This window comes from Convolutriloba macropyga, chromosome 5, assembly GCF_964194025.1.
Source record: "Convolutriloba macropyga chromosome 5, txConMacr16.3, whole genome shotgun sequence".
NCBI lineage: Eukaryota > Metazoa > Xenacoelomorpha > Acoela > Convolutidae > Convolutriloba > Convolutriloba macropyga.
This window is the reverse complement of record NC_134472.1, coordinates 43,137,343-43,159,314: the sequence shown is the minus strand read 5'-3', so window position 1 is coordinate 43,159,314 and position 21,972 is coordinate 43,137,343. Positions and strand designations below refer to the sequence as shown.

Sequence of the window (21,972 nt, the reverse complement as noted above, 5' to 3'; positions counted from 1 at the left end):
AGTAAAATTGGCTCAAAAATTAGTTACTTACAATGAACGAAGTTAGGAGACATCCTTTCTTTGTATCTTACTTTTCGCAAAAGGGGTTCGGCCAATTTTGCGAAATAAAAGAACATTCGGTGCGAAATAAAAGAACAATCTTGTAGCACGTTTCCGCTCAATTTAGGTATCTTTTATTCGCTTGCATTTTGAGCATGCAATGAGCACTTTAATAAAGATTTAATTGAAGCTTTCAAAGCTTTAAAGTGCTTTACATGAACCACAAAAACTGATTTTTTTCCGAAAAATCCCTCGAACATCAAAGGATTTGTATATCAATGTGGGACTGGCCGATTTTAATAACTAGTAATAAATAGTACTGATAAGTAATAATAAGTAGTAATAAAGTACTATAAGTAGTAATAAAGTCGTAATAAAGTACTACTAGTAGTAATAAGTTAGGCTTAATTAAATAAGTAGTAATTAAGTTAGGCTTAATTGCGGATTATATGCGAAATCGAGCTACATTGCGTGCAAAAATCGATATATAAATGGAGCGGATGCGTGATACAAGACGCGCGAAAAATAGGTTATAAATTTTGTACTTGTATTTCGCGGCTAAGATTAGGACACTTTTGCGAACACGGGATACGATATTCCCTTCCATTTTGCCGGTTTCTGCTAAAGTAGCTTTTTTCCGCAATATTGTTCCAATTTCCCCGTTGTAGATTCTCACAAAAATCGCGTTGTCGAAAGTGTCGCTCCCCCCCCCTTGATGAGGTTCTAGTCAGAATTTTATACTACTGCCATAGAGTCTCGAAAATTTGACCAGTTTTATTATTTTGCGCCAATGGGCCACACTAAATTTAAAGCAATATTTAAGCTTCCTTTTGTAAATAATTTGATCAATATCAGGATTTGAAAAGACCGTAGGTCGATATATGAAAAGACACTTTAGGTCGACCCTTACTAGGAGGTCGACCGTGTATTTAAGGTTGGGAAATATCCCCCTAGGTCGACTTTATAAGTCGTTCATAAAGTCGACCTCTCAATTGGGGGAGCTATTGAAATAGGCGTTATTTGAAGCTTCATGATGAAACATTGAATTGACTGGTATTTGTTCTGTGCAGGCACAACGAGCAGTTCGATGTGAACCAGTTGACGGATTCGCTTCTGTTGGAAGTGATGCAGTATCTGTCTCCGAGGGACTTGCATAGCTGCAGTCAAGTCTGTCACAGGTGGCACTATCTCGCCAATCTGGACGCCCTCTGGCAGCAACACTGCTTCCATCTTGGTTATCCACTTTTTCATCTTTTTCCTATGAGATAGATAGAACTCACTTCAGTAACAAAAGGTTGAATAGCAGATCTTATATCATTGTTAAATTTGCTTGTTTATACAGTTGAATATTAATATATATCTTAATTTCAAGGGGCAACTATTACTGTGGTCTTCCTCCTCGTGTTATCTTTCCGACATTCCCTGAAAATCCATCGTTGCCAATTTTTATCAGAATCTTTGCTCATTTGCCAGTAAGGCGGAGCAGAATATAAAGATTAAACGAATAAAAAAAGCGAACAATTAAGCGAATAATGAGGAGAAGCGAACTACAATTAGGCGACAATTTAGTTTGAAACTGCCCTAAACTCGACACAATCGGGTTTTTTGCAAATTCATTTTAAATTGAATGAGGATTTTGAAAACTGAATTAACCGAGTCACGTGTTTCAAACGCCGAGGAGTTCATAACCTATTTTTCTTTTGCTGCAGAAATCTGCAATCGCGGTTGCATTCAATAATGTAGGTTGCAAAAAGTAACAAAGATTCCGCATTCACAAAAGATAAAAACTCAAACTCAGTTTTAATCCTTTTCTAGGCAAAACATGTGGCGTTGAGAGCCTTGAAGAGCTCGTAGAGGCCTTCCAATTGGACAAGACCTCAATCAATGAAATAGGAGAGAATTTCCCTCTCTCAATGGGAATCAGTCTGAACAGCATAGATTGGAAGCAGGCTCATCGTGATCTGTCGAAGGCGATCAAGCAGGCAGCCCGTCAGATTGAGAAAGAGAGAGTAGACTATCCAGACATTTTGAAAGGAAGTGTTCTGGATATATCGGGTGAAGAGAGAGATGGAAATTATGAAGAGAACACAACGGGGCCTACGTGTTAGTTTGTTTTTTAAGCAGTAAAAAAAAGCTAATGGTTTTCTTACATTGTTATTGGAAAAGTGGGTAAGAGTGTAATTTTGAAAAATACACTGTTTTTAAACTTTTATCCACTCTTTTGACACTCTTTGCAAAGAGTTGTAATTTAGGGTGGACTGATAAAAAAATTACACTTTTACACAATTAACAATATAACCAAATTGAAACAACTGATCCTAGTGTGAGTTGGTGCAATGGTTTATCCAGATAACGAAAGTAACAAGTTCGACAGGGGGAAAGTAGGGAATCAATCATCATTACCTCCTTCCACCTTTATTTTTTAAAATTACACTCTTCCACCCTTAATTAAGCGGAGAAACAGGGGTGTAATTTTTTTTATTTATACACTCTTTACACTCTATTCCCCGTTATTTTTGGGGAAAATCCTCGGCCCGGGCTCGTATTTTAACCCACCCCGACTAAAACATTGATTTACTATTTATAGATAGCACAGTCATTCAATGCATGATCATTTTTAGGCTTCCTAAAGAATATGTTGCTAATAAAAACCCCCCTAACTCTGTTGTATTTTATCGATTATTGCTCATTGCTTTTATCCCGCGTACTTTCTTCCCTCAATGTTATGCGATGTGTCATCGCTATTAAATTACCCGTACCTAACTCCAAGTGCGTTTCAGTACTGGGCCAGTATAAATGCAATTCCTCGTCATTACTCAACCATAGACTGATTCATGTCACTTTTTTGACTTGTAACACTTGCGTTCAGTCTGATTTTACAATGGTCAGACTTGGGCCAAGTGTAAAAATAAAGTTCAGTACGGGGATTGATCGCACGCGCTCGTGCTCCGTAGACAATTGTTCTCCTTTCTGCGCCACCCGGACTGTTGGAATTTCAGCTTTTGCGCCGTTAATATACGCTTGAAAGAAGCGAATTTCAAGCGATGAAAGCGAGCAAAATATATTACATGGGAGAAGTGCATTTACAAATGCCCAGTACTGATTTGCACTTGGAGTTCGGTACGGGTATCCTGCTCACTGTGTTATTATTATTCAAACTCTTCTGTAACTCGATTTTCACCATAAATATTTCTGTTAACCTCAAAAATCAAACGCCTGGAGTTTTGTTCTGTTTCATTTTAAAACAAAACAAAATGTAACGATTCCTAAAGGTGTGTTGAAACTGCTTTATATGGTACAAAAATGGGTTTTAGTGAGAAAAAACCCTCCACCCACAACACACACACATACACACACACACGCACAAACACGCACACATATACGTAAATAATTGATTTATTTTTAACAGTATCTCAATTTTAGGTTACTTTAAAAATCAGGTTTTGTAAATTCAACTTTTACTTTCTACTCTTGCATAGAATTTTCAAATTTGAAAAATCCTGTTGGTTAAAAACTTCATTGTTTTTTTTTCATCTCCGGTTTTTCTAAAACCTAATCATAACTTATATCCAATTGGCACCAATTCCAGTTTTAATCCGCGCAATGTTTCGCCTGGATTATTTTTCGAGAGGCTTTGTCATTTCCAACTTATTGCTGCTACCCGGACTGAGGTCACATTTATTTTCTGCGCTGAATCATAGTAACTTTTATTCTGTATTTTAATCTGTCAAGTATCATGATCATGTCAAACATTGGAATGATCAGAGTAACAATTCAGGACAACTTATTTATTCTGAATTTGTTCTGAAATGCATGCCAAAATCATACTGTGCCAAAACTGCTCAGAAAAAAAAATCAGCCTGAAATCAAAGGTCTCAGAAAAAAATTCAGCATGCGAATACTCTGAATTTACTATGAGAATCACCAATAAAAACATTCGGTCCATATTCAATTCAATTGGGTATATTCAGTTCAATTCTGCATATTCAGTTCAATTCTGCATATTCAGTTCAATTGGGCATAATAATATGTAAACCGATACGTGCCTCCGTGAACCGACGATGTGGCGCACCCACTCCTCATCTGGGAAAAGGAGTACCACTTCAAGGATGTGGTGCCTCCGTGAACCGACGATGTGGCACACCCGCTCCTCATCTGGAAAAGGAGTAACACTTCAAGGATGTGGTGCTTCCGTGAACCGACGATGTGGCACACCCACTCCTCATCTGGGAAAAGGAGTAACACTTCAAGGATGTGTACTTTTCCTTTTCCCTATCTGAGGACACCATCGCCGACTTCGCCGTTCAGGGAGGCGCCACTGCCTTGAACTCCTTTTCCTTTTCCCGAATTGAGGACAACAACGCCGTTTCCATAGTTCAGATTTTGAGAGTTTCAAAAATGCATTCAACGGCTTTGAAAGTAGGGAAAGGAAAGAAGATTCTGTATCTGTGGTCACCCAAGTATGGGTGTTAGTTGGCGGGTGGGGTGTTGAATGTTGAATCTCGAATGTTGGTGGATTGCTGACGCGGGGGGGGGGGGGGGGGGGTTAGGATCTTATAGGAGTTCTCATCTCTGGCACAGGCGTTGGGGAAAGATCCTGTATGAGAGGTAACTGACACGTTATGATTGAAAAAGGGGGGTGGCTGAGCAACAATCTCATATTATAGTCTCTATTGTACCCGGGTCGAATTTTGGTGGTGAATTTAAATACGGTGAAATGCGGTGAAAAAAAATAATTTTCACCGCGTATTTCTTACATCTTTTTGCGGTGAATCGCGGTGAATTATTTAATTTCACCGCGTTCTCAGTATTCTTACAAAAAATAATCGTCACCTCACGGGTTCGAACCTCTGACCTTCTACATGCCTTCAACTGCTTAGTGCACTGCGCCAACTGTCACTTACATCTTAGCAATTTCTTGTGAATTTAAATCAGATTGAGTAAGCTTTGGAAATCATATGCGGTGAATTTCGCGGTGAATTTTTGTAAGAAATGCGGTGAAATGTGGTGAATTATTTTTTTTCACCGCATTCACCGCTTTCACCGCATTTCTTACATTAATTTGCCACAAAAGTCGATGCGGTGAATTTTTGCAAGAATTGCGGTGAAATTTGCGGTGAATTTTTGTAAGAAATGAGGTGAAATGCAGTGAAAAATTTATTTTCACCGCATTCACCGCAATCACCACATTTGTTACAAAAATTCACCGCATTCACCGCATTTCTTACCAAAATTAACCCAAAAACCTCGACCCGGGTATTCTCTGTATATTATAGTGTCTTATAGGTTGCAGTTGTTGTTGATGTCAAAGCTGGGTAACGTGTCCTTACGGCCGGCGTCCTTAACCCATTTTGCATGCAATTTCACCATTGTCAATTTATTTTGGTCAAATCGAGAATTTCAAAATTTACATGAATTTCGTCTGATCATGGTAAAAACCAAGTTTAATCTGTCAAGCACAAAATCATGATTTAAAAAGTTTTTCTGAATTTGTCCTGCTCATAAAAACCTATTATTGGACTGCAAATGTACTGATTCAGAACTGATTTTACGAGTTACTATGGGAATGTAAAGATTCAGCGCTGAATTGTCCTGGGACAAGGGTCTGGGTAGTATCTCAACTTCCAGAGAATTTGAACCGGGTGATTCTGTTGTCTGTAATCGTTCGGGTAATTTCCCTCCCAAATAGTTTTTTCACTCTCAAATCATTTTTTCCATCTCATATATCAATTTTCCTGCAAATCTCTCATCTGTTTAAGAGTAACTTGTGAAAAATACCCTTCATTTGAACTCATTACTTCCACCTCTTAAATTGTCAAATAACACCTGTGACCTACTAACCCCTTTACTCCAACATTTTTTGAAGAAAATGTTTGGGAAGGTTAGACAGGGGTGGGTTTGGATGGATGTATTAATGTGTACGTGCTTCAGTGTTGGAGTCGATGCAGAGAATGATGCCAGTTATCCATGCTATGGATGAGAAGGGAGAGGACAAGTGGCTGGAGAGAGACAACCAGTACAGGTAGAAATACACATACGACAAACTGTCCCCAGTCATACGCATATTAAGGACGCATCTATTTTTACCCTTTACCCCTCCCCCATTGCCTAATTTTAGTATGGCTCAAAATTGATTGGTAGTAAAAAAGTGTTCCTGCTATCAAAAAAAGTAACACTTTATTTATCCAAAAAAATGTCAAAGAGGTAACATCATCAATGGTAGTGTAGGGTAATATAATAATAATAGCTTTATAGATAAAGCTATTATTATCTATAAAGCTATTATTACAAACACATAATTATTTACAAACACATAATAAAACTGACAATATTGAAAGTAGTGATATTAAGTGCCAGGAAACTACATTTCCAATTTTCACCTCATCTTTCATACCCGGGTCGAGGTTTGGTGGTGAATTTTCGTAAGAAATGCGGTGAAATGCGGTGAAAAAAAATAATTTTCACCGCGTATTTCTTACATCTTTTTGCGGTGAATGCGGTGAATCGCGGTGAATTATTTTTTTTCACCGCGTTCTCAGTATTCTTACAAAAAAGAATCGTCCCCACACGGGTTCGATCCTCTGACCTCCTGCATGCCTTCAGCTGCTTACTCCACTGCCCCAACTGTCACTTACTACCTTGGCATTTCTCGTGAATTTAAATCAGATTGAGTAAACGTTGGAAAGCAAATGCGGTGAATTTTTGTAAGAAATGCGGTGAAATGTGGTGAATTTTTTTTCACCGCATTCACCACATTCACCACATTTCTTACATTAATTTGCCAAAGCGGTGAATTATTTTTTTTCACCGCATTCACCACATTCACCACATTTCTTACATTAATTTGCCATAATAGTCTATGCGGTGAATTTTTGTAAGAAATGCGGTGAATTTGGTGGTGAATTTTTGTAAAAAATGCGGTGAAAAGCGGTGAATAATTTTTTTTCACCGCATTCACCGCAATCACCGCATTTCTTACGAAAATTCACCGCATTCACCGCATTTCTTACGAAAATTTACCCAAAAACCTCGACCCGGATATGTGAAATCTTGCTCGAAAATTGCATTCAGTAATTTTATGTGGCAAATTGTTCCTTTTATTTCGAGCATTCTTTTATTTTCAAACCAGTATTTCTTCAGCAACGCTTTAACAGAATCGCACGGAGGATTGATGGCGTTTTATACCTTTTCGAAATGCTTGCTTATGTTTTTCGTTACAATTGGTTTGTTTTTCTAGATATGGGCATCTTCTGAAAGACCCTCTGTTGCCACCAGGGTTCACTTTCGACCAATTGGAGAAAGAGCCAGCATGTCTTGAAGATCTGTATGACATACACTCACGTATGAACACAATCACATCCATCATTCAACAAAAAATGAGACAAATATTTTGATTGCTTATTCTTTACGCTCTTAAACCTACTCGCTAGCTCCTGATTGTCGACCATAAAATATTTAATTTTCATCTTTCATCGACTGGAAATCTTTCAACTCTAATTGTCCAAATGTAGTGAGAATTTGGAAACCGTTACTAGGTTGCAGGAAAACCATGATTTATACAATTCATTGTTACTTCTTTAAAAAATAAATGAATTTATCTCAAATTAGACATAAATCAGAAAAAAAAATTAAAGCGTCTATGTTAAATTCAATGATGAAACAATACAATTTTCACTTTTGATATTAGATTCCTTTTTGTTTTGAGATGTTATGAACTTTTGGATGAGGCTTTTGGATGTTTTGAGATGTTATGATGAGATGTTTTGAGATATAACAAAGAGGCTCAGTAATGTGCTTTCGCACATGATGTTCCAACCCCGCTCATCCTCACTTTTGGCATCATTATCGTCCAAATGAGGAGGAGAAAGAAAACTTTCAAAAATTCAAATATTGTTCAAAAATAATTGATGTATGAATGAAAAAATTGCTTCCAACTAAAATTATTCAAAAAAGTAAATAATGCCACATTAGGGGGCCAATGATACCTGCCATCATTAGGACCGCAAGAGAAGATAAACAGAAAAATCAAATAACCAAAACAGATATTTACATCCAAAACTCAATGTTCATTTTTTGACAAAAAAATTACGACTACAAAGTCAAACTAGCTTTAGACAAAACAAAAACTAAACAAATTAACTTGAACATTGCTGGAGAAACATGGGAACTCTCCATGATGAGACTCGGTAACAAGTAGACAAAAAGAACAAACATGGCAAAGAAAACTTTTCGATATCAAATGAATTAATTTAATATTAATAGGTTAATGTTCATTCACACGTCAATATGTAGACATTGGGGCCTGTCAGTATTCAAAATGTGTCGTGCATCTACAACAACAAGCGACCAATTCACACGAAAAACAAGAACTCCATTATGTTTGGCAAGAAAACGGTGTCGAAAAGGTTTAAAAAAAACAACCTATTCCGTTAAAAAGAAAATATAGTTATTTGCATTTCTTTGAACACCAATAATAATATATGTGACCTCTAAAAATTAGACTGAGTAACAAGTAGTGAAAAAAAGAACAATATGGAAAACATTTAAATCTTTTGAAATTAATTAGTTCCAATAGAAAAACTATTAATAATTAATTTTAAACGTAGAAATCGTTAAATGTGTTCTTTCAGGTGTTCGAAAACCCTTGAAATGTATCACTGTTTATAATATGTCATACTTCTACAAAAAGAACGATAAAGAGACAAAAGTGGAAACCTAAATTAAAAACCGGTATCGAAGTCGCTAAAACAAAAAGCAATGTACAAAAAACCTTAAATTTGTTCAATTTTGTCTTTTTTCAACATCAATCATTTGATATGTGACCTGTATTAAGTGGGACTAGGCGAGAAATAGAGTAAAAAGAACATCAAAGTTCAAATTTATATTAATGCGTCTATTTTTTTGAGAACCTTTGATTTCAGAGTCATGAAAAACTTTACCAACTGAAATAAGCAAATAAGTTCTGATTTTCACTCAAAGAAAGCTTCTGGTTCCGTTTTATCCATCGGCGAAAGTTGACTGAGCAAAAAAAAAACGTTTGAGTCGATAGTTCCTCCCCCACTAAAGTGGGTCAGAACAACAAGATAAGTTATGACTTGGCTATGTGATTGCTTAGTGATGCTAAAGAGACACAACTGGAAGATCCAGCTAACGAGTAAGGAGGAAGAGAGGAGAGAGCAGAGTCCCACGGGCACTGAGTCCATAATGGATGCACTGGCACTAGAAATGGGGAAAATACCACTGGGAGACAGCACTGATCGGACGGACAACGAATCGGAAGACAGAAAACTAGAAGAATTCATCAAACTCCAAAGAAGTATGCACTTATACCATTCAATAATAATAATAAAAATAATAATAATAATTTTGGTTCCTGCTTAATCGCAGCGGAACAGCATTAGGCCACAGCGGCCTGTTATCAGCTGCCCCTCTTCTTATTATTCCCTACATTTCAGACTGTTCTTTTTATTAGCAGCATTGCTCTTTTGCAATGGAAGTTATCATAATTCCTTTTTCATCAAAATAGATTAGGTTTCATAGTGTACAAATACTAATACTCCTCTATAAATAGACTGTGATTGTGAAGTAGAAGCTGGTTTTAGTATTGATATGTCCAAGTGCCAGATCTCTTGCAATGGGGCTCCACGTCCCTAATTGAGTTGTGTATAATGTGTAATAATTGTAACTGTATTGCTAGATTACTAGATCGTGAAAAGGCTACTGCATTTTTCTGCTGCAGTAGCCTTCACGAGAAGTCAGATAGTTCTCGGAAGTGTTCATTGAAACTATCTGTCATGGTTTTCAACATGCGTCCAAAGAATTCAGCAAGTTGACTTTTATTTCAAAATTGGAACTGAAAACATACAAAATATAGCTAAGAAAGAAAGAAAGAATTAATTTCTCGAAAGAAATACTATACATAGAAAATTTAACAGATTATCTCGGAGGACAGGAGGACGGGGCAATGTTGCCCTCTAGTTTCCTGCCCTAGTTGAGTTGAAAACAATTTGTGACAAAGTGATCGATATTTTTAAAGTTATGCGTTGAAATTATGCTAAAATTTTCTCTAAAAGTTCCCTAACTCCTTCAGTTTCGAGAAAAAATATGCATTTTGATTATTTTTATTGAGGGTGTGGCCTCTGCAAAGCAGGCATCGCTAGAAATATTTAATCTATTTGTTGTAGCAAAAATTCACATGATATCTTAATGCATTTTATATCTTGGACACCCACGCCTAAATAAAAACTGAAAAAAATTCAATTTAAAAATAGAATTCACCATGCACGCGTTATCCAGGAGAAGCGATTCATGCCCTCAGTTTAAATTAAAACCCCGTGATTCTCTTTTACGAAGACTATGTTAAAGTTTGACACAACAGAAGAAAACTGAACGCCTCTGGAAGGCTTTCTTGAAGGACGGTTATTAGAGTAAATTAATCTGGGTATTTCTAGTGCGTCTTATTTTATTGTGATATTCGAAAAAACTATTTAAGTTATTATCACTATGCATGCCCTTCAGCGATTTAACAACAAATTCAGGCAATTCGTATAAATTTAGCTCATAAACAGTAAGTATTTTATTCCGCACGAACAAATCATCAACGTTTGTCTTTCTCTCTAGGAAATAAATGAGCCTCAATGTTTATCTTCTGTAGGATGAGGACAGATTTCAAAGTCTTGAAGCTATAGCATCCGTATACAAGTACACCATACTGTAATAGTGCGTTCACGTTTGCTTTATAGTAGTGAATGAGCTGAGCTTTCTGAACACAATACCGCAGTTTAGATATTATACCGGCTTGTCTAACAAGTCGAGAACTAATACTATCTACTACTTCGAGTCCAAATATACTCCGAGATAATCACAGCACATATTGTTGTTCAAAATAGAATCAATAAGATGGAAGGAAGAAATAGATTTAGAAGCTCTTGCTTCAAAGTTTAGTTGAATAGTTTTATCTACATTTACAACTAGCTTGTTTGCGGGTAACCTGCATCCTGAATCAGGTTTTCGTCAAGTTCTATTGCAGTAGAAGCTGTGTCGTCAGTGAACAGAGTGACATCTTGTTTGGGACAGGCACAGAATGACATCTAGGTTGGGACAGCTCGTATTTATAGTACTTCTCAATGCAAAACTATACAGAGAACATTATGATTTGTTTTTTCTGTTTCAACTCCCTAAGGCAATTTTCAATTTTCATTGCAATCCGAGAACATATGCATGGTTTCGGTACAACCGCTATGAGCAGTTTGACGTCAGTGGATGTGCAGTCAGTGTTGAAAGGGAGCAAGAATTTAGCTTCTGCCGTCTGATTGAGAGGTCACTAAGATAATTGGCATACCAATTGCTACTAAGATAAAAGAAAAAACCAAGTTTTTTTTTGTTTTTATTCAAATCATCACAACTTTCCTCCGTTGTTTATTACGTTTCTGGGCATGAGTTCTCCAAATCTATCTGGTTGTTTCTGTTTCTTGTCAAAGTATGTAACTGCTCTAATTATTCCGTTTGTGATCACTGACTCTAGATAACAACTTGTTGGAAATGAAGGAAAGACTAGTAGATCATTACTTTCTGAAATTTCTATCAGAATACTAATTATGGATTAAAAAGACAATTCGAAATTGCAGATGCTCGTTAATAGTGATTATTTGCAAAAACTTCCCTTGTTATATCAACTGGTGATTGTAGTGGTCGATAACACGGATCAATGGAATTCAATAAGTTAAATTCTAAATTAAAATTGGAAAAAAAATACAAATATTAGCCTGTGTATATAGTACTTATCTCTGCAAAAAAATGCAGAGAAAGACTATAATAATTTTAAAAAATTGTAAACGACTATAATAGTTTTAAAAAATTGTACTTGATTGGCATGTGAACAGGTCTTAGGACACGAGTTTCTATTTTGTATCTCATCAACACTTCATGAGAATCCACTTAATCAGTTGGAGGTGAGAAAATTTTAGAATCAGGTTTCTGTAGGCGGGCAAATTTAACTTCCGACACCTGATTGATAGGTCAATAAGATAATGTCAGATAGATAAGAGACAAAATAAGAAAATAGTTTAGCTCGTGGTCCTTACTGGCATTACTGATCGACATAGCATTAGAGTTCGTCAAGTAAGTTTTTTTTTGTTTTGTGAAATTTTATAAAGAATAAATATTAAATTTTTTGATATTCTTTTGAAACATTTACATCCCCGCTCATTTTTTAAGTGAGTTTTTGGAGTAGGCTCTCCAATTCCATCTTATTTTCTAATTATTTTTGAGGTTTTTGACAGATTGATAATTAAGTATGTGGTTGCTCTGCAGCTGATGATGTTGCAGAGGATTCTTCTTGATGTGAAGGCCCCATACCTGTGTTCTGAACATGTGGCTCTGCTTAAGATATGATCTGCTCAACTGCTGCTTCAGATTTTCTATGGTCCTTCTCTAGTCTCTTTTTTTATTGTTGCTCGCTCAATAGGTTGGTCCGAGTTGAATGCTCAGTTTGGACGAAAAAGTGTTTACGTTCTTCTTGACAATGAATCGTGTAGGCGCAGTAACTGTCTGATCATGGTCTTTGAATGGAACAAATTTGCAATTTACAACTGCGCATTGTTTGGTTTTTATAAATTGCTGTTTTTTAGTGCCCTCTGCATGAATGGTCCGATAGATGCCCTGAGGCTGTGAATCCACGCTTGAGACATTTTGTCCCCTCTTCACTGTCTGATCTGCTCTCTCAGCAAGTCATTAGCTCTCCGATGGTAGATTCTTGATTCAATTCTGTTCAATATCAGAGACTAACAAGACTGTTCTAGACCACCACTGAAAACTATGGATCCTTGTTAGATGCTAACGTTTTAGATAATACAACCCTGCAAAGATTTGATAAAATTTTCCCACGGAAAATTTTCTAGCCAGTGCATCCCCGCTTCAACCTTTGCTCAGATTTTAAATTGGTACTTTTTAGCGCATCCCACACAAGTCCTGCTCATCCCACACAAGTCATGCTCATCTGACAGTTTCATTTTTTTAAAAAAATTCTATTTGATTGGCATGTGCACAGGTCTTAGCTCCGACTCCCGGACACGAGTTTCTATTTTCTCTTTTCATCAATACTTTATGAGAATCCAGTTAATCAGTTGGAGGTGAGTGGATGATAGAATCAGGTTTCTGTAGGTGGGAAATTTTAACTTCTGACATCTGATTGATAGGTCAATAAGATAATGTCAGAAAGATAATAGACAAAATAAGAAAATAGTGTAGCTCGCGGTCCTTACTTACATTACTGATCGACATAGCATTAGAGTTCGTCAAGTAAGTTCTTCTTTTGTTTTGTGAAACTTTTTAAAGAATAAATATTAAATTTTTTGATGTTCTTTTGAATCAATTACATCCCGGCTCATTTTATAAGTGAGTTTGTGGAGTAAGTTCTCCAAATCCATCTTGTTTTCTACTTATTTTTGAGGTTGTTGACAGATTGATAATACAGGATGTGGTTTCTCTGCAGCTGATGATGTTGCAGAGGTTTCTTCGTGATGTGAAGGCCTCATATCTGTGTTCTGAACACGTTGCTCTGCTTGAGATATGATCTACTCAACTGGTGCTTCAGATTTTCTATGGTCCTTCTATAGTCTCTTTATTTTATTGTTGCTCGCTCAAAAGATTGGTCCTAGTTGAATGCTCAGTTTGTACGAAAGAAGTGTTTACGTTCTTCTTGATGATGGATCTTGTAAACGCAGTATTTGTCTGATCATTGTCTTTGAATGGAACAAATTTGCAATATACAGCCGCGCGTATTTTGGTTTTTATATATTGTTGTGTTTATTAGTGCCCTCTGCAAGAATGGTCCGATAGATGCCCCGAGGCTGTGACTCCACGCTTGAGACGTTTTGTGCCCTCTTCACTGTCTGATTTTCTCTCTCAGCAAGCTCTCCGATTGTAGATTCTTGATTCCATTCTGTTCAATATCAGTTTAACAAGACTGTTCTGACCAACACTGAAAAACTGTGGATCATTGTTAGAGGCTAACGTATTAGATAATACAACCCTGCAAAGGTTTGATAAAATTTTCCCACGGAAAATCTTCTAGCCAGTGCGTCCCCGCTTCAACCTTTGCTCAGATTTTACATTGGTACTTTTTAGCGCGCCAGTCTCTGTGAACTGTTCCTAAACATCAGCTTCTGGCCGTGTTGATTTTGTTCATCCCACACAAGTCATGCTCATGTGACAGTTTCATTTTTTTTTTAAAAAAATTCTATTTGATTGGCATGTGAACAGGTCTTAGCTCCGACCCCCGGACACGAGTTTCTATTTTCTCTTTTCATCAATACTTTATGAGAATCCAGTTAATCAGTTGGAGGTGAGTGGATGATAGAATCAGGTTTCTGTAGGTGGGAAATTTTAACTTCTGACATCTGATTGATACGTCAATAAGATAATGTCAGTAAGATAATAGACAAAATAAGAAAATAGTGTAGCTCGCGGTCATTACTTACATTACTGATCGACATAGCATTAGAGTTCGTCAAGTAAGTTCTTCTTTTGTTTTGTGAAATTTTTTAAAGAATAAATATTAAATTTTTTGATGTTCTTTTGAATCAATTACATCCCGGCTCATTTTTTAAGTGAGTTTGTGGAGTAGGCTCTCCAAATCCATCTTGTTTTCTAATTATTTTTGAGGTTGTTGACAGATTGATAATACAGGATGTAGTTTCTCTGCAGCTGATGATGTTGCAGAGGTTTCTTCGTGATGTGAAGGCCTCATATCTGTGTTCTGAACACGTTGCTCTGCTTGAGATATGATCTCCTCAACTGGTGCTTCAGATTTTCTATGGTCCTTCTATAGTCTCTTTATTTTATTGTTGCTCGCTCAAAAGATTGGTCCGAGTTGAATGCTCAGTTTGTACGAAAGAAGTGTTTACGTTCTTCTTGATGATGGATCTTGTAAACGCAGTATTTGTCTGATCATTGTCTTTGAATGGAACAAATTTGCAATTTACAGCCGCGCGTATTTTGGTTTTTATATATTGTTGTGTTTATTAGTGCCCTCTGCAAGAATGGTCCGATAGATGCCCCGAGGCTGTGACTCCATGCTTGAGACGTTTTGTCCCCTCTTCACTGTCTGATTTTCTCTCTCAGCAAGCTCTCCGATTGTAGATTCTTGATTCCATTCTGTTCAATATCAGTTTAACAAGACTGTTCTGACCAACACTGAAAAACTGTGGATCATTGTTAGAGGCTAACGTATTAGATAATACAACCCTGCAAAGGTTTGATAAAATTTTCCCACGGAAAATCTTCTAGCCAGTGCGTCCCCGCTTCAACCTTTGCTCAGATTTTACATTGGTACTTTTTCGCGAGCCAGTCTCTGTGAACTGTTCCTAAACATCAGCTTCTGGCCGTGTTGATTTTGTTCATCCCACACAAGTCATGCTCATGTGACAGTTTCATTTTTTTGAAAAAAAAATCTATTTGATTGGCATGTGAACAGGTCTTAGCTCCGACCCCCGGACACGAGTTTCTATTTTCTACTTTCATCAACACTTCATGGGAATCCAGTTAATCAGTTGGAAGTGAGTGGATGTTAGAATCAGGTTTCTGTAGGCGGGAAAATTTAACTTCTGACATCTGATTGATAGGTCAATAAGATAATGTCAGAAAGATAAGAGACAAAATAAGAAAATAGTTTAGCTCGTGGTCCTTATTGGCATTACTGATCGACATAGCATTAGAGTTCGTCAAGTAAGTTTTTCTTTTGTTTTGTGAATTTTTATAAAGAATAAATAATAAATTTTTTGATGTTCTTTTGAATCAATTACATCCCCGCTCATTTTTTTTAAGTTAGTTTGTGGAGTAGGCTCTCCAAATCCATCTTGTTTTCTATTTATTTTTGAGGTTGTTGACAGATTGATAATTCAGGATGTGCTTGCTCTGCAGCTGATGATGTTCCAGAAGCTTCTTTTTGATGTAAAGGCCCCATATCTGTGTTCTGAACACGTGGCTCTGCTTGAGATATGATCTCCTCAACTGGTGCTTCAGATTTTCGATGGTCCTTCTCTAGTCTCTTTTTTTATTGTTGCTCGCTCAATACATTGGTCCGAGTTGAATGCTCAGTTTGTACGAAAGAGAAGTGTTTACGTTCTTCTTGATAATGGATCTTGTAAGCGCAGTATTTGTCTGATCATTGTCTTTGAATGGAACAAATTTGCAATTTACAACCGCGCGTATTTTGATTTTTATATATTGTTGTGTTTGTTAGTGCCCTCTGCAAGAATGGTCCGATATATGCCCCGAGGCTGTGACTCCACGTTTGAGACGTTTTGTGCCCTCTTCACTGTCTGATCTGCTCTCTCAGCAAGTCATTAGCTCTCCGATAGTAGATTGTTGATTCAATTCTGTTCAATATCAGTGACTAACAAGACTGTTCTAGACCACCACTGAAAAACTATGGATCATTGTTAGATGCTAACGTTTTAGATAATACAACCCTGCAAAGATTTGATAAAAAATTTTCCACGGAAAATCTTCTAGCCAGTGCATCCCCGCTTCAACCTTTGCTCAGATTTTACATTGGTACTTTTTAGCGCGCCAGTCTCTGTGAACTGTTCCTAAATATCAGCTTCTGGCCGTGTTGTTTTTCTTCATTTCACACATGTCATGCTCATCTGACAGAATCTTTTATTTTAAAAAAATTCTACTTGATTGGCATGTGAACAAGTCTTAGCTCCGACCCCCGGACACGAATTTCTATTTTCTACTTTCATCAACACTTCATGGGAATCCAGTTAATCAGTTGGAGGTGAGTGGATGTTAGAATCAGGTTTCTGTAGGTGGGAAAATTTAACTTCTGACATCTGATTGATAGGTCAATAAGATAATGTCAGTAAGATAAGAGACAAAATAAAAAAATAGAGTCGCTCGTGGTTCTTACTTACATTACTGATCGACATAGCATTACAGTTTGTCAAGTAAGTTCTTCTTTTGTTTTGTGAAACCTTAAAAAGAATAAATATTACATTTTCTGATGTTCTTTCGAAACAATTACATCCCCGCTCATTTTTTAAGTGACTTGTGGAGTAGGCTCTCCAAATCCATCTTGTTTTCTATTTATTTTTGAGGTTGTTGACAGATTGATAATTCAGGATGTGGTTGCTCTGCAGCTGATGATGTTCCAGAAACTTCTTTTTGATGTAAAGGCCCCATATCTGTGTTCTGAATACGTGGCTCTGCTTGAGATATGATCTCCTCAACTGGTGCTTCAGATTTTCTATGGTCGTTCCCTAGTCTCTTTATTTTTTTGTTGCTCGCTCAATCAATTGGTCCGAGTTGAATGCTCAGTTTGTACGAAAGAAGTGTTTACGTTTTTCTTGACAATGAATCGTGTGAGCGCAGTATTTGTCTGATCATTGTCTTTGAATAGAACAAATTTGCAATTTACAATCGCGCGTATTTTGGTTTTTATTTATTGCTGTGTTTATTAGTGCCCTCTGCAAGAATGGTCCGATATATGCCCCGAGGCTGTGACTCCACGTTTGAGACGTTTTGTGCCCTCTTCACCGTCTGATCTTCTCTCTCAGCAAGTCATTAGCTCTCCGATAGTAGATTGTTGATTCAATTCTGATCAATATCAGAGACTAACAAGACTGATTTTGACAACCACTGAAAAACTGTGGATCATTGTTAGATGCTAACGTTTTAGATAATACAACCCTGCAAAGATTTGATAAAATTTTCCCACGGAAAATCTTCTAGCCAGTGCATCCCCGCTTCAACCTTTGCTCAGATTTTACATTGGTACTTTTCAGCGCGCCAGTCTCTGTGAACTGTTCCTAAACATCAGCTTCTGGCCGTGTTGATTTTGTTCCTCTCACACAAGTCATGCTCATCTGAAAGTTTCATTTATTTACGAAAAGTTGAATGTTTCGACTGATGCTGAGCAAACGAGTCATCACATTGATTCATGCTTCTGTTGCATTTTGCCCCGATGGGCCGTAAATACTGTTGCCAATTTAGTAGTTGTTGTAGTTTTGCATTGTTTGAAGGGAAAACAGCTCTGAAGGTGATTCCAAATGGTAAATTGAAAAGATCCCTCTGTTGTCAACATAATTTTTTCTGCTTCAGGGCACTGTTATTGTTTCCCGATTTCGTTTCGTTTTGCCACCTCTTGATTTACTATCTTCTTCTCCAGTTCTGGCCTGCCTTGAGTTTGGGTAATCAAAGCAGACTGAAATAAAGAAATGTTTTTAATTGCAAACAAAATCTAACAATTCATTCAGATAAGTCTTTGTCCATTCTGCTCAGGGCATCTGCTTGACGTATCTGCTTAACTGAGGTTTATTTCAACTCTAAATCATGACGCATCAGAGCAGATTCGTTCGGTGCCAATGTTTATTTGAGACGTTTGTGGTCACTCTTCATGGTGAACAAATTTCCTTGTAGAAGTTGTTTCAACCGTATGACCACAAAAACAATTGCTAGTGCTTTTGCTTAAAATCTGAATAGTGTTGCTTTGCGGGGTCAATCTCTTTGGGACAGAGATCACTTGACGTCAGTTTTGCAAATGAACCCTGTCAGAGTTCTTTCAGAGTCGTTGGTGTAACTGTAGCGTCTTTTTCTCAGGCTGTATAAGTGAGTTAGCACAGGGTACATTTATTAGGTCTTCAAAGGTTTTGTGTCGTGTTTTACCATTTGAAAAATTGCTGCTTCTCACGTTATTTAGTGGTAATTTTTTAGTGGAAAAACTGGAAATAATGCTTTCTAAAAAGTTGGCTAGCTCAACAAACGATTCAAACTTTTTGTTGTTAGTTAGTGGCGTTGCACATTTCTTGTCTCAACGCATTAGGAATCTGGTACTATTCCTTATTGACAAACTGCTTACGCCAATGAAGAAAAACTAATGACTGTACTCGAGTTAGACTTTTTCAATAGTGTAATTTTTTTTGTTCACCTGGTTAAAGATCACATTACCCTTGAATTCGTTTGAGCATTTTTTAAGTGAAATTTTGAAAGATTGAAGATTTTTTGCACTTGGTTTATTGTGCACAACTTAAGTAGTACATGTGTTTCTTATATATAAACTTTTTGACTTCTTATCATATTGAATCTAATCTTAAGCCTCCAAAAATTCAATTTTTTACAAGTATGAGTAATAAATCAGTAGTAAAAATCCCCCATGAGATTTTCGAAAAGTATTTCAATGTCTGGTAATGAGTTGTACCGATCCATTTTGAGATCTACAGAGAAGCAGTTTTTCTGCAATTTCTGCGTTTTTTCCATACCACCGCTGATCGATTAGTGACTGCTCTTGGCTCTTGGCCGCACGTGTTCAGGGACGCCCTGTGTGACGATCTGTTCCGTCTTCTCTCTGACTTTGGCTTGAAGTTGTTGATGCTTTTTCTTGCCTTGCAGTATACTGACTCTGAACATGAGTTCAACTTCAATTGCACTCGTATCCAATCAATGCTGGTAAAGGATGGCTTGTGTTGTTATTCACACCATGGCTGAGTAATAGACCTGTCCGATGTAATCCCAGTTTTCTGTCAGTCCTTACAGTTGCTAGTTGTTATTTGAGTATTTGCGTCAATTCCACTCCATGCCTCAATTGAACGGTTTCAGAAGCGTCAGTCGATGTACATAAAACGTTCTGTGATTTCTTACCATACCATCTAACAGAGGTTTACCAAAAATAGTCCCTCTTTGAGATGATGTAATTGTGCTGTCGGTACCTGCATCTACCACTTCTATTTTGCGGTTCTTCATTTTCATTTTCTACCGGGTCACAGACCTGATATATGTTTGTTCTTAAGTATAAAAACCTTCCAATCTCAGGTCCAGGAGATGCTTGCTTTGAAGGGTTTTTTCCACTACAAAATTGTTTTTTTATGTAAGTGAGGTTGGCTCCTACATGTGTCCTATACTTTCACAGGTGATGCATTTTCACATAGTACAGGAAAAAGTTCCACTACTATCTGGATCACATCCACATGTAGTGCACAAATTTTTTATTTCTTTCAAATTGTGCGTTAGATTTTTTCGACCGTGAGGGTTTTTTGGAAACTGTAGCAATCTCATAGTTCACTGTCGAAGTTTTCTACAAGATGAAAAGTTTACAAAACCCATTGCCTGATTTTCGAACTGAGAGTTTTGGTAATTACAGTAGGAGACGTTGTTGTTTTTGCTTTAATACTGCCTAATAGTCTAAACTTTGCTTCAGGTCCACCTAATTATACCACAATATACAGGAAAAAATAAGATTAGATATAAAAAAAGTTTTACTTGATTGACTTGTAAAAATATTTCGTTTCCGAAATCGTTGCTTGATTTTATTTCGTTATGTGCTTGCCATGGGTAAGATACAGGGCCTGTGTAGAATCGAATTCAGCAGCTTAAGCTCATTGGCTGTTAAAGTCCAAGTTTCTATGGTTGAGAGAAATTGTTATTTGACGTCTGTTTTATTGAGTAATTTGTATATGGGTACCTCCGCAGCATAGAGCCAGCGATACGGTACCCATATACACATTACTCTATTTCCCTTTATAAATCCACTACTCTATATTCATTTCTTTTATATTTTAAACCTATCATTTCTTGTCCCACTTAGTGCAAACCACTAGTACAGAGTTAAGCTGGTAATTAACCATTATCAGATGTATAGTTCGGGTTGTATCCTCACTGACTCCAGTGAACGTATCCCAGATACTAGTATAAAACTAGTAAGACCGTGTAAAAATCACGTAAAACCAACTTTCGAAAAACTTGAACAAAAAACCAGCTTAACTCTTTTATAATTTTTTAAAAATTTTGCTATTATTTTGCGAATCACTCTTTAAGAGCGATTCACTCTTTTCGGGGTGAGTCCTGAGTAGGGAGATGGCTCTTTTTCACTCTTTAAGAGCGAATCACTCTTTTTTGATATTTTTTAAATTTTTTTTATAATTTTATTTCAAATTATTTATACTCTTTAATAAATTTATATTTTCTTTTACTTTTTCTATATTTATCCCATTATTAATAAGAAATGATACAAAATTATAATATTTACACGAAGGACCTTCGGTCTTGTTACACCAACAACTTTCCTCAGTTTGGCTAATAACTAAAGGACTTACAGTCTTGCTTTGCCAACTAGGATTAATTGTTTTCTCACTCAAATCAGTGTAATTGTTTGGCTTGCCACGGACTTCGTCCGTTCGCAGATTTCTACTAAATTCTATAGGTAATTCTACATCTGGATGTTGTTTCTTTACATGAGCCCGTATTCCATCATATCTCACAACAGAAGTACAATATGGACAATTCACTTTAGCTGAAGTACAACTTCTACATGTATACTTACTCTCATCAAAATCAGTTAGTGGTTTTACATAATTACATTTATTACAACTTCTAGTTAAGACTTCTGGGCTAAGGTCAAGGTTAGGGTTAGGGTTAGGGTTGGGGTTAGGTTAAGGTTAGGGTTAGGGTTAGGGTTAGGGTCTGAGTTAGAGTTAGAGTCATAGATAGAACTAGAACCAGAACCAGAACTAGAACCAGAACTAGAGCTAGAACTAGAACTAGAACTAGAACTAGAGTTATTTTTTAAAGAACAACCCCATGGAGAAAAATTATTAGCGCAAATACCACTTAGTATAATATTACCACACATACATTATCAGTTTTATCTTTATGACATGATTCATAATGATATTTTAAAACAGCAATGTTTCCATATTTATAGTTACACTCTAAACATTTTAAAAGCATTTCTAATAGGGTAAACTATAATATTTACCTAATCGTTTCGCGGGGCAATAATTAACCATGATTTCAATTAAATCTTTAGTATTATCTTTAAATGTGATACACTCTGCTAAATATTTTTTTCCTAACGTATTGAGTGTATTAGTTTTACATCTCTTATCTAAAATCAATTCAAGGTCTAATTCTGTTTTATCTCTAACAAAATTTATA

General features: G+C 36.6%; 1 protein-coding gene across 1 annotated transcript in view; it reads left to right on the top strand.

Annotated features, from left to right (window-relative positions):
• The window catches only part of LOC142340372 (uncharacterized), a 174,633-nt gene that overhangs the window by 79,515 nt on the left and 73,146 nt on the right, over positions 1 to 21,972 (top strand). Inside the window, exons 8-12 of the mRNA XM_075390948.1 lie at positions 1,110 to 1,273; positions 1,855 to 2,142; positions 5,971 to 6,061; positions 7,277 to 7,380; positions 9,155 to 9,355. Of these exons, the coding sequence (XP_075247063.1) occupies positions 1,110 to 1,273; positions 1,855 to 2,142; positions 5,971 to 6,061; positions 7,277 to 7,380; positions 9,155 to 9,355 (848 nt within the window). The remainder of the gene's footprint in view (positions 1 to 1,109; positions 1,274 to 1,854; positions 2,143 to 5,970; positions 6,062 to 7,276; positions 7,381 to 9,154; positions 9,356 to 21,972) is intronic.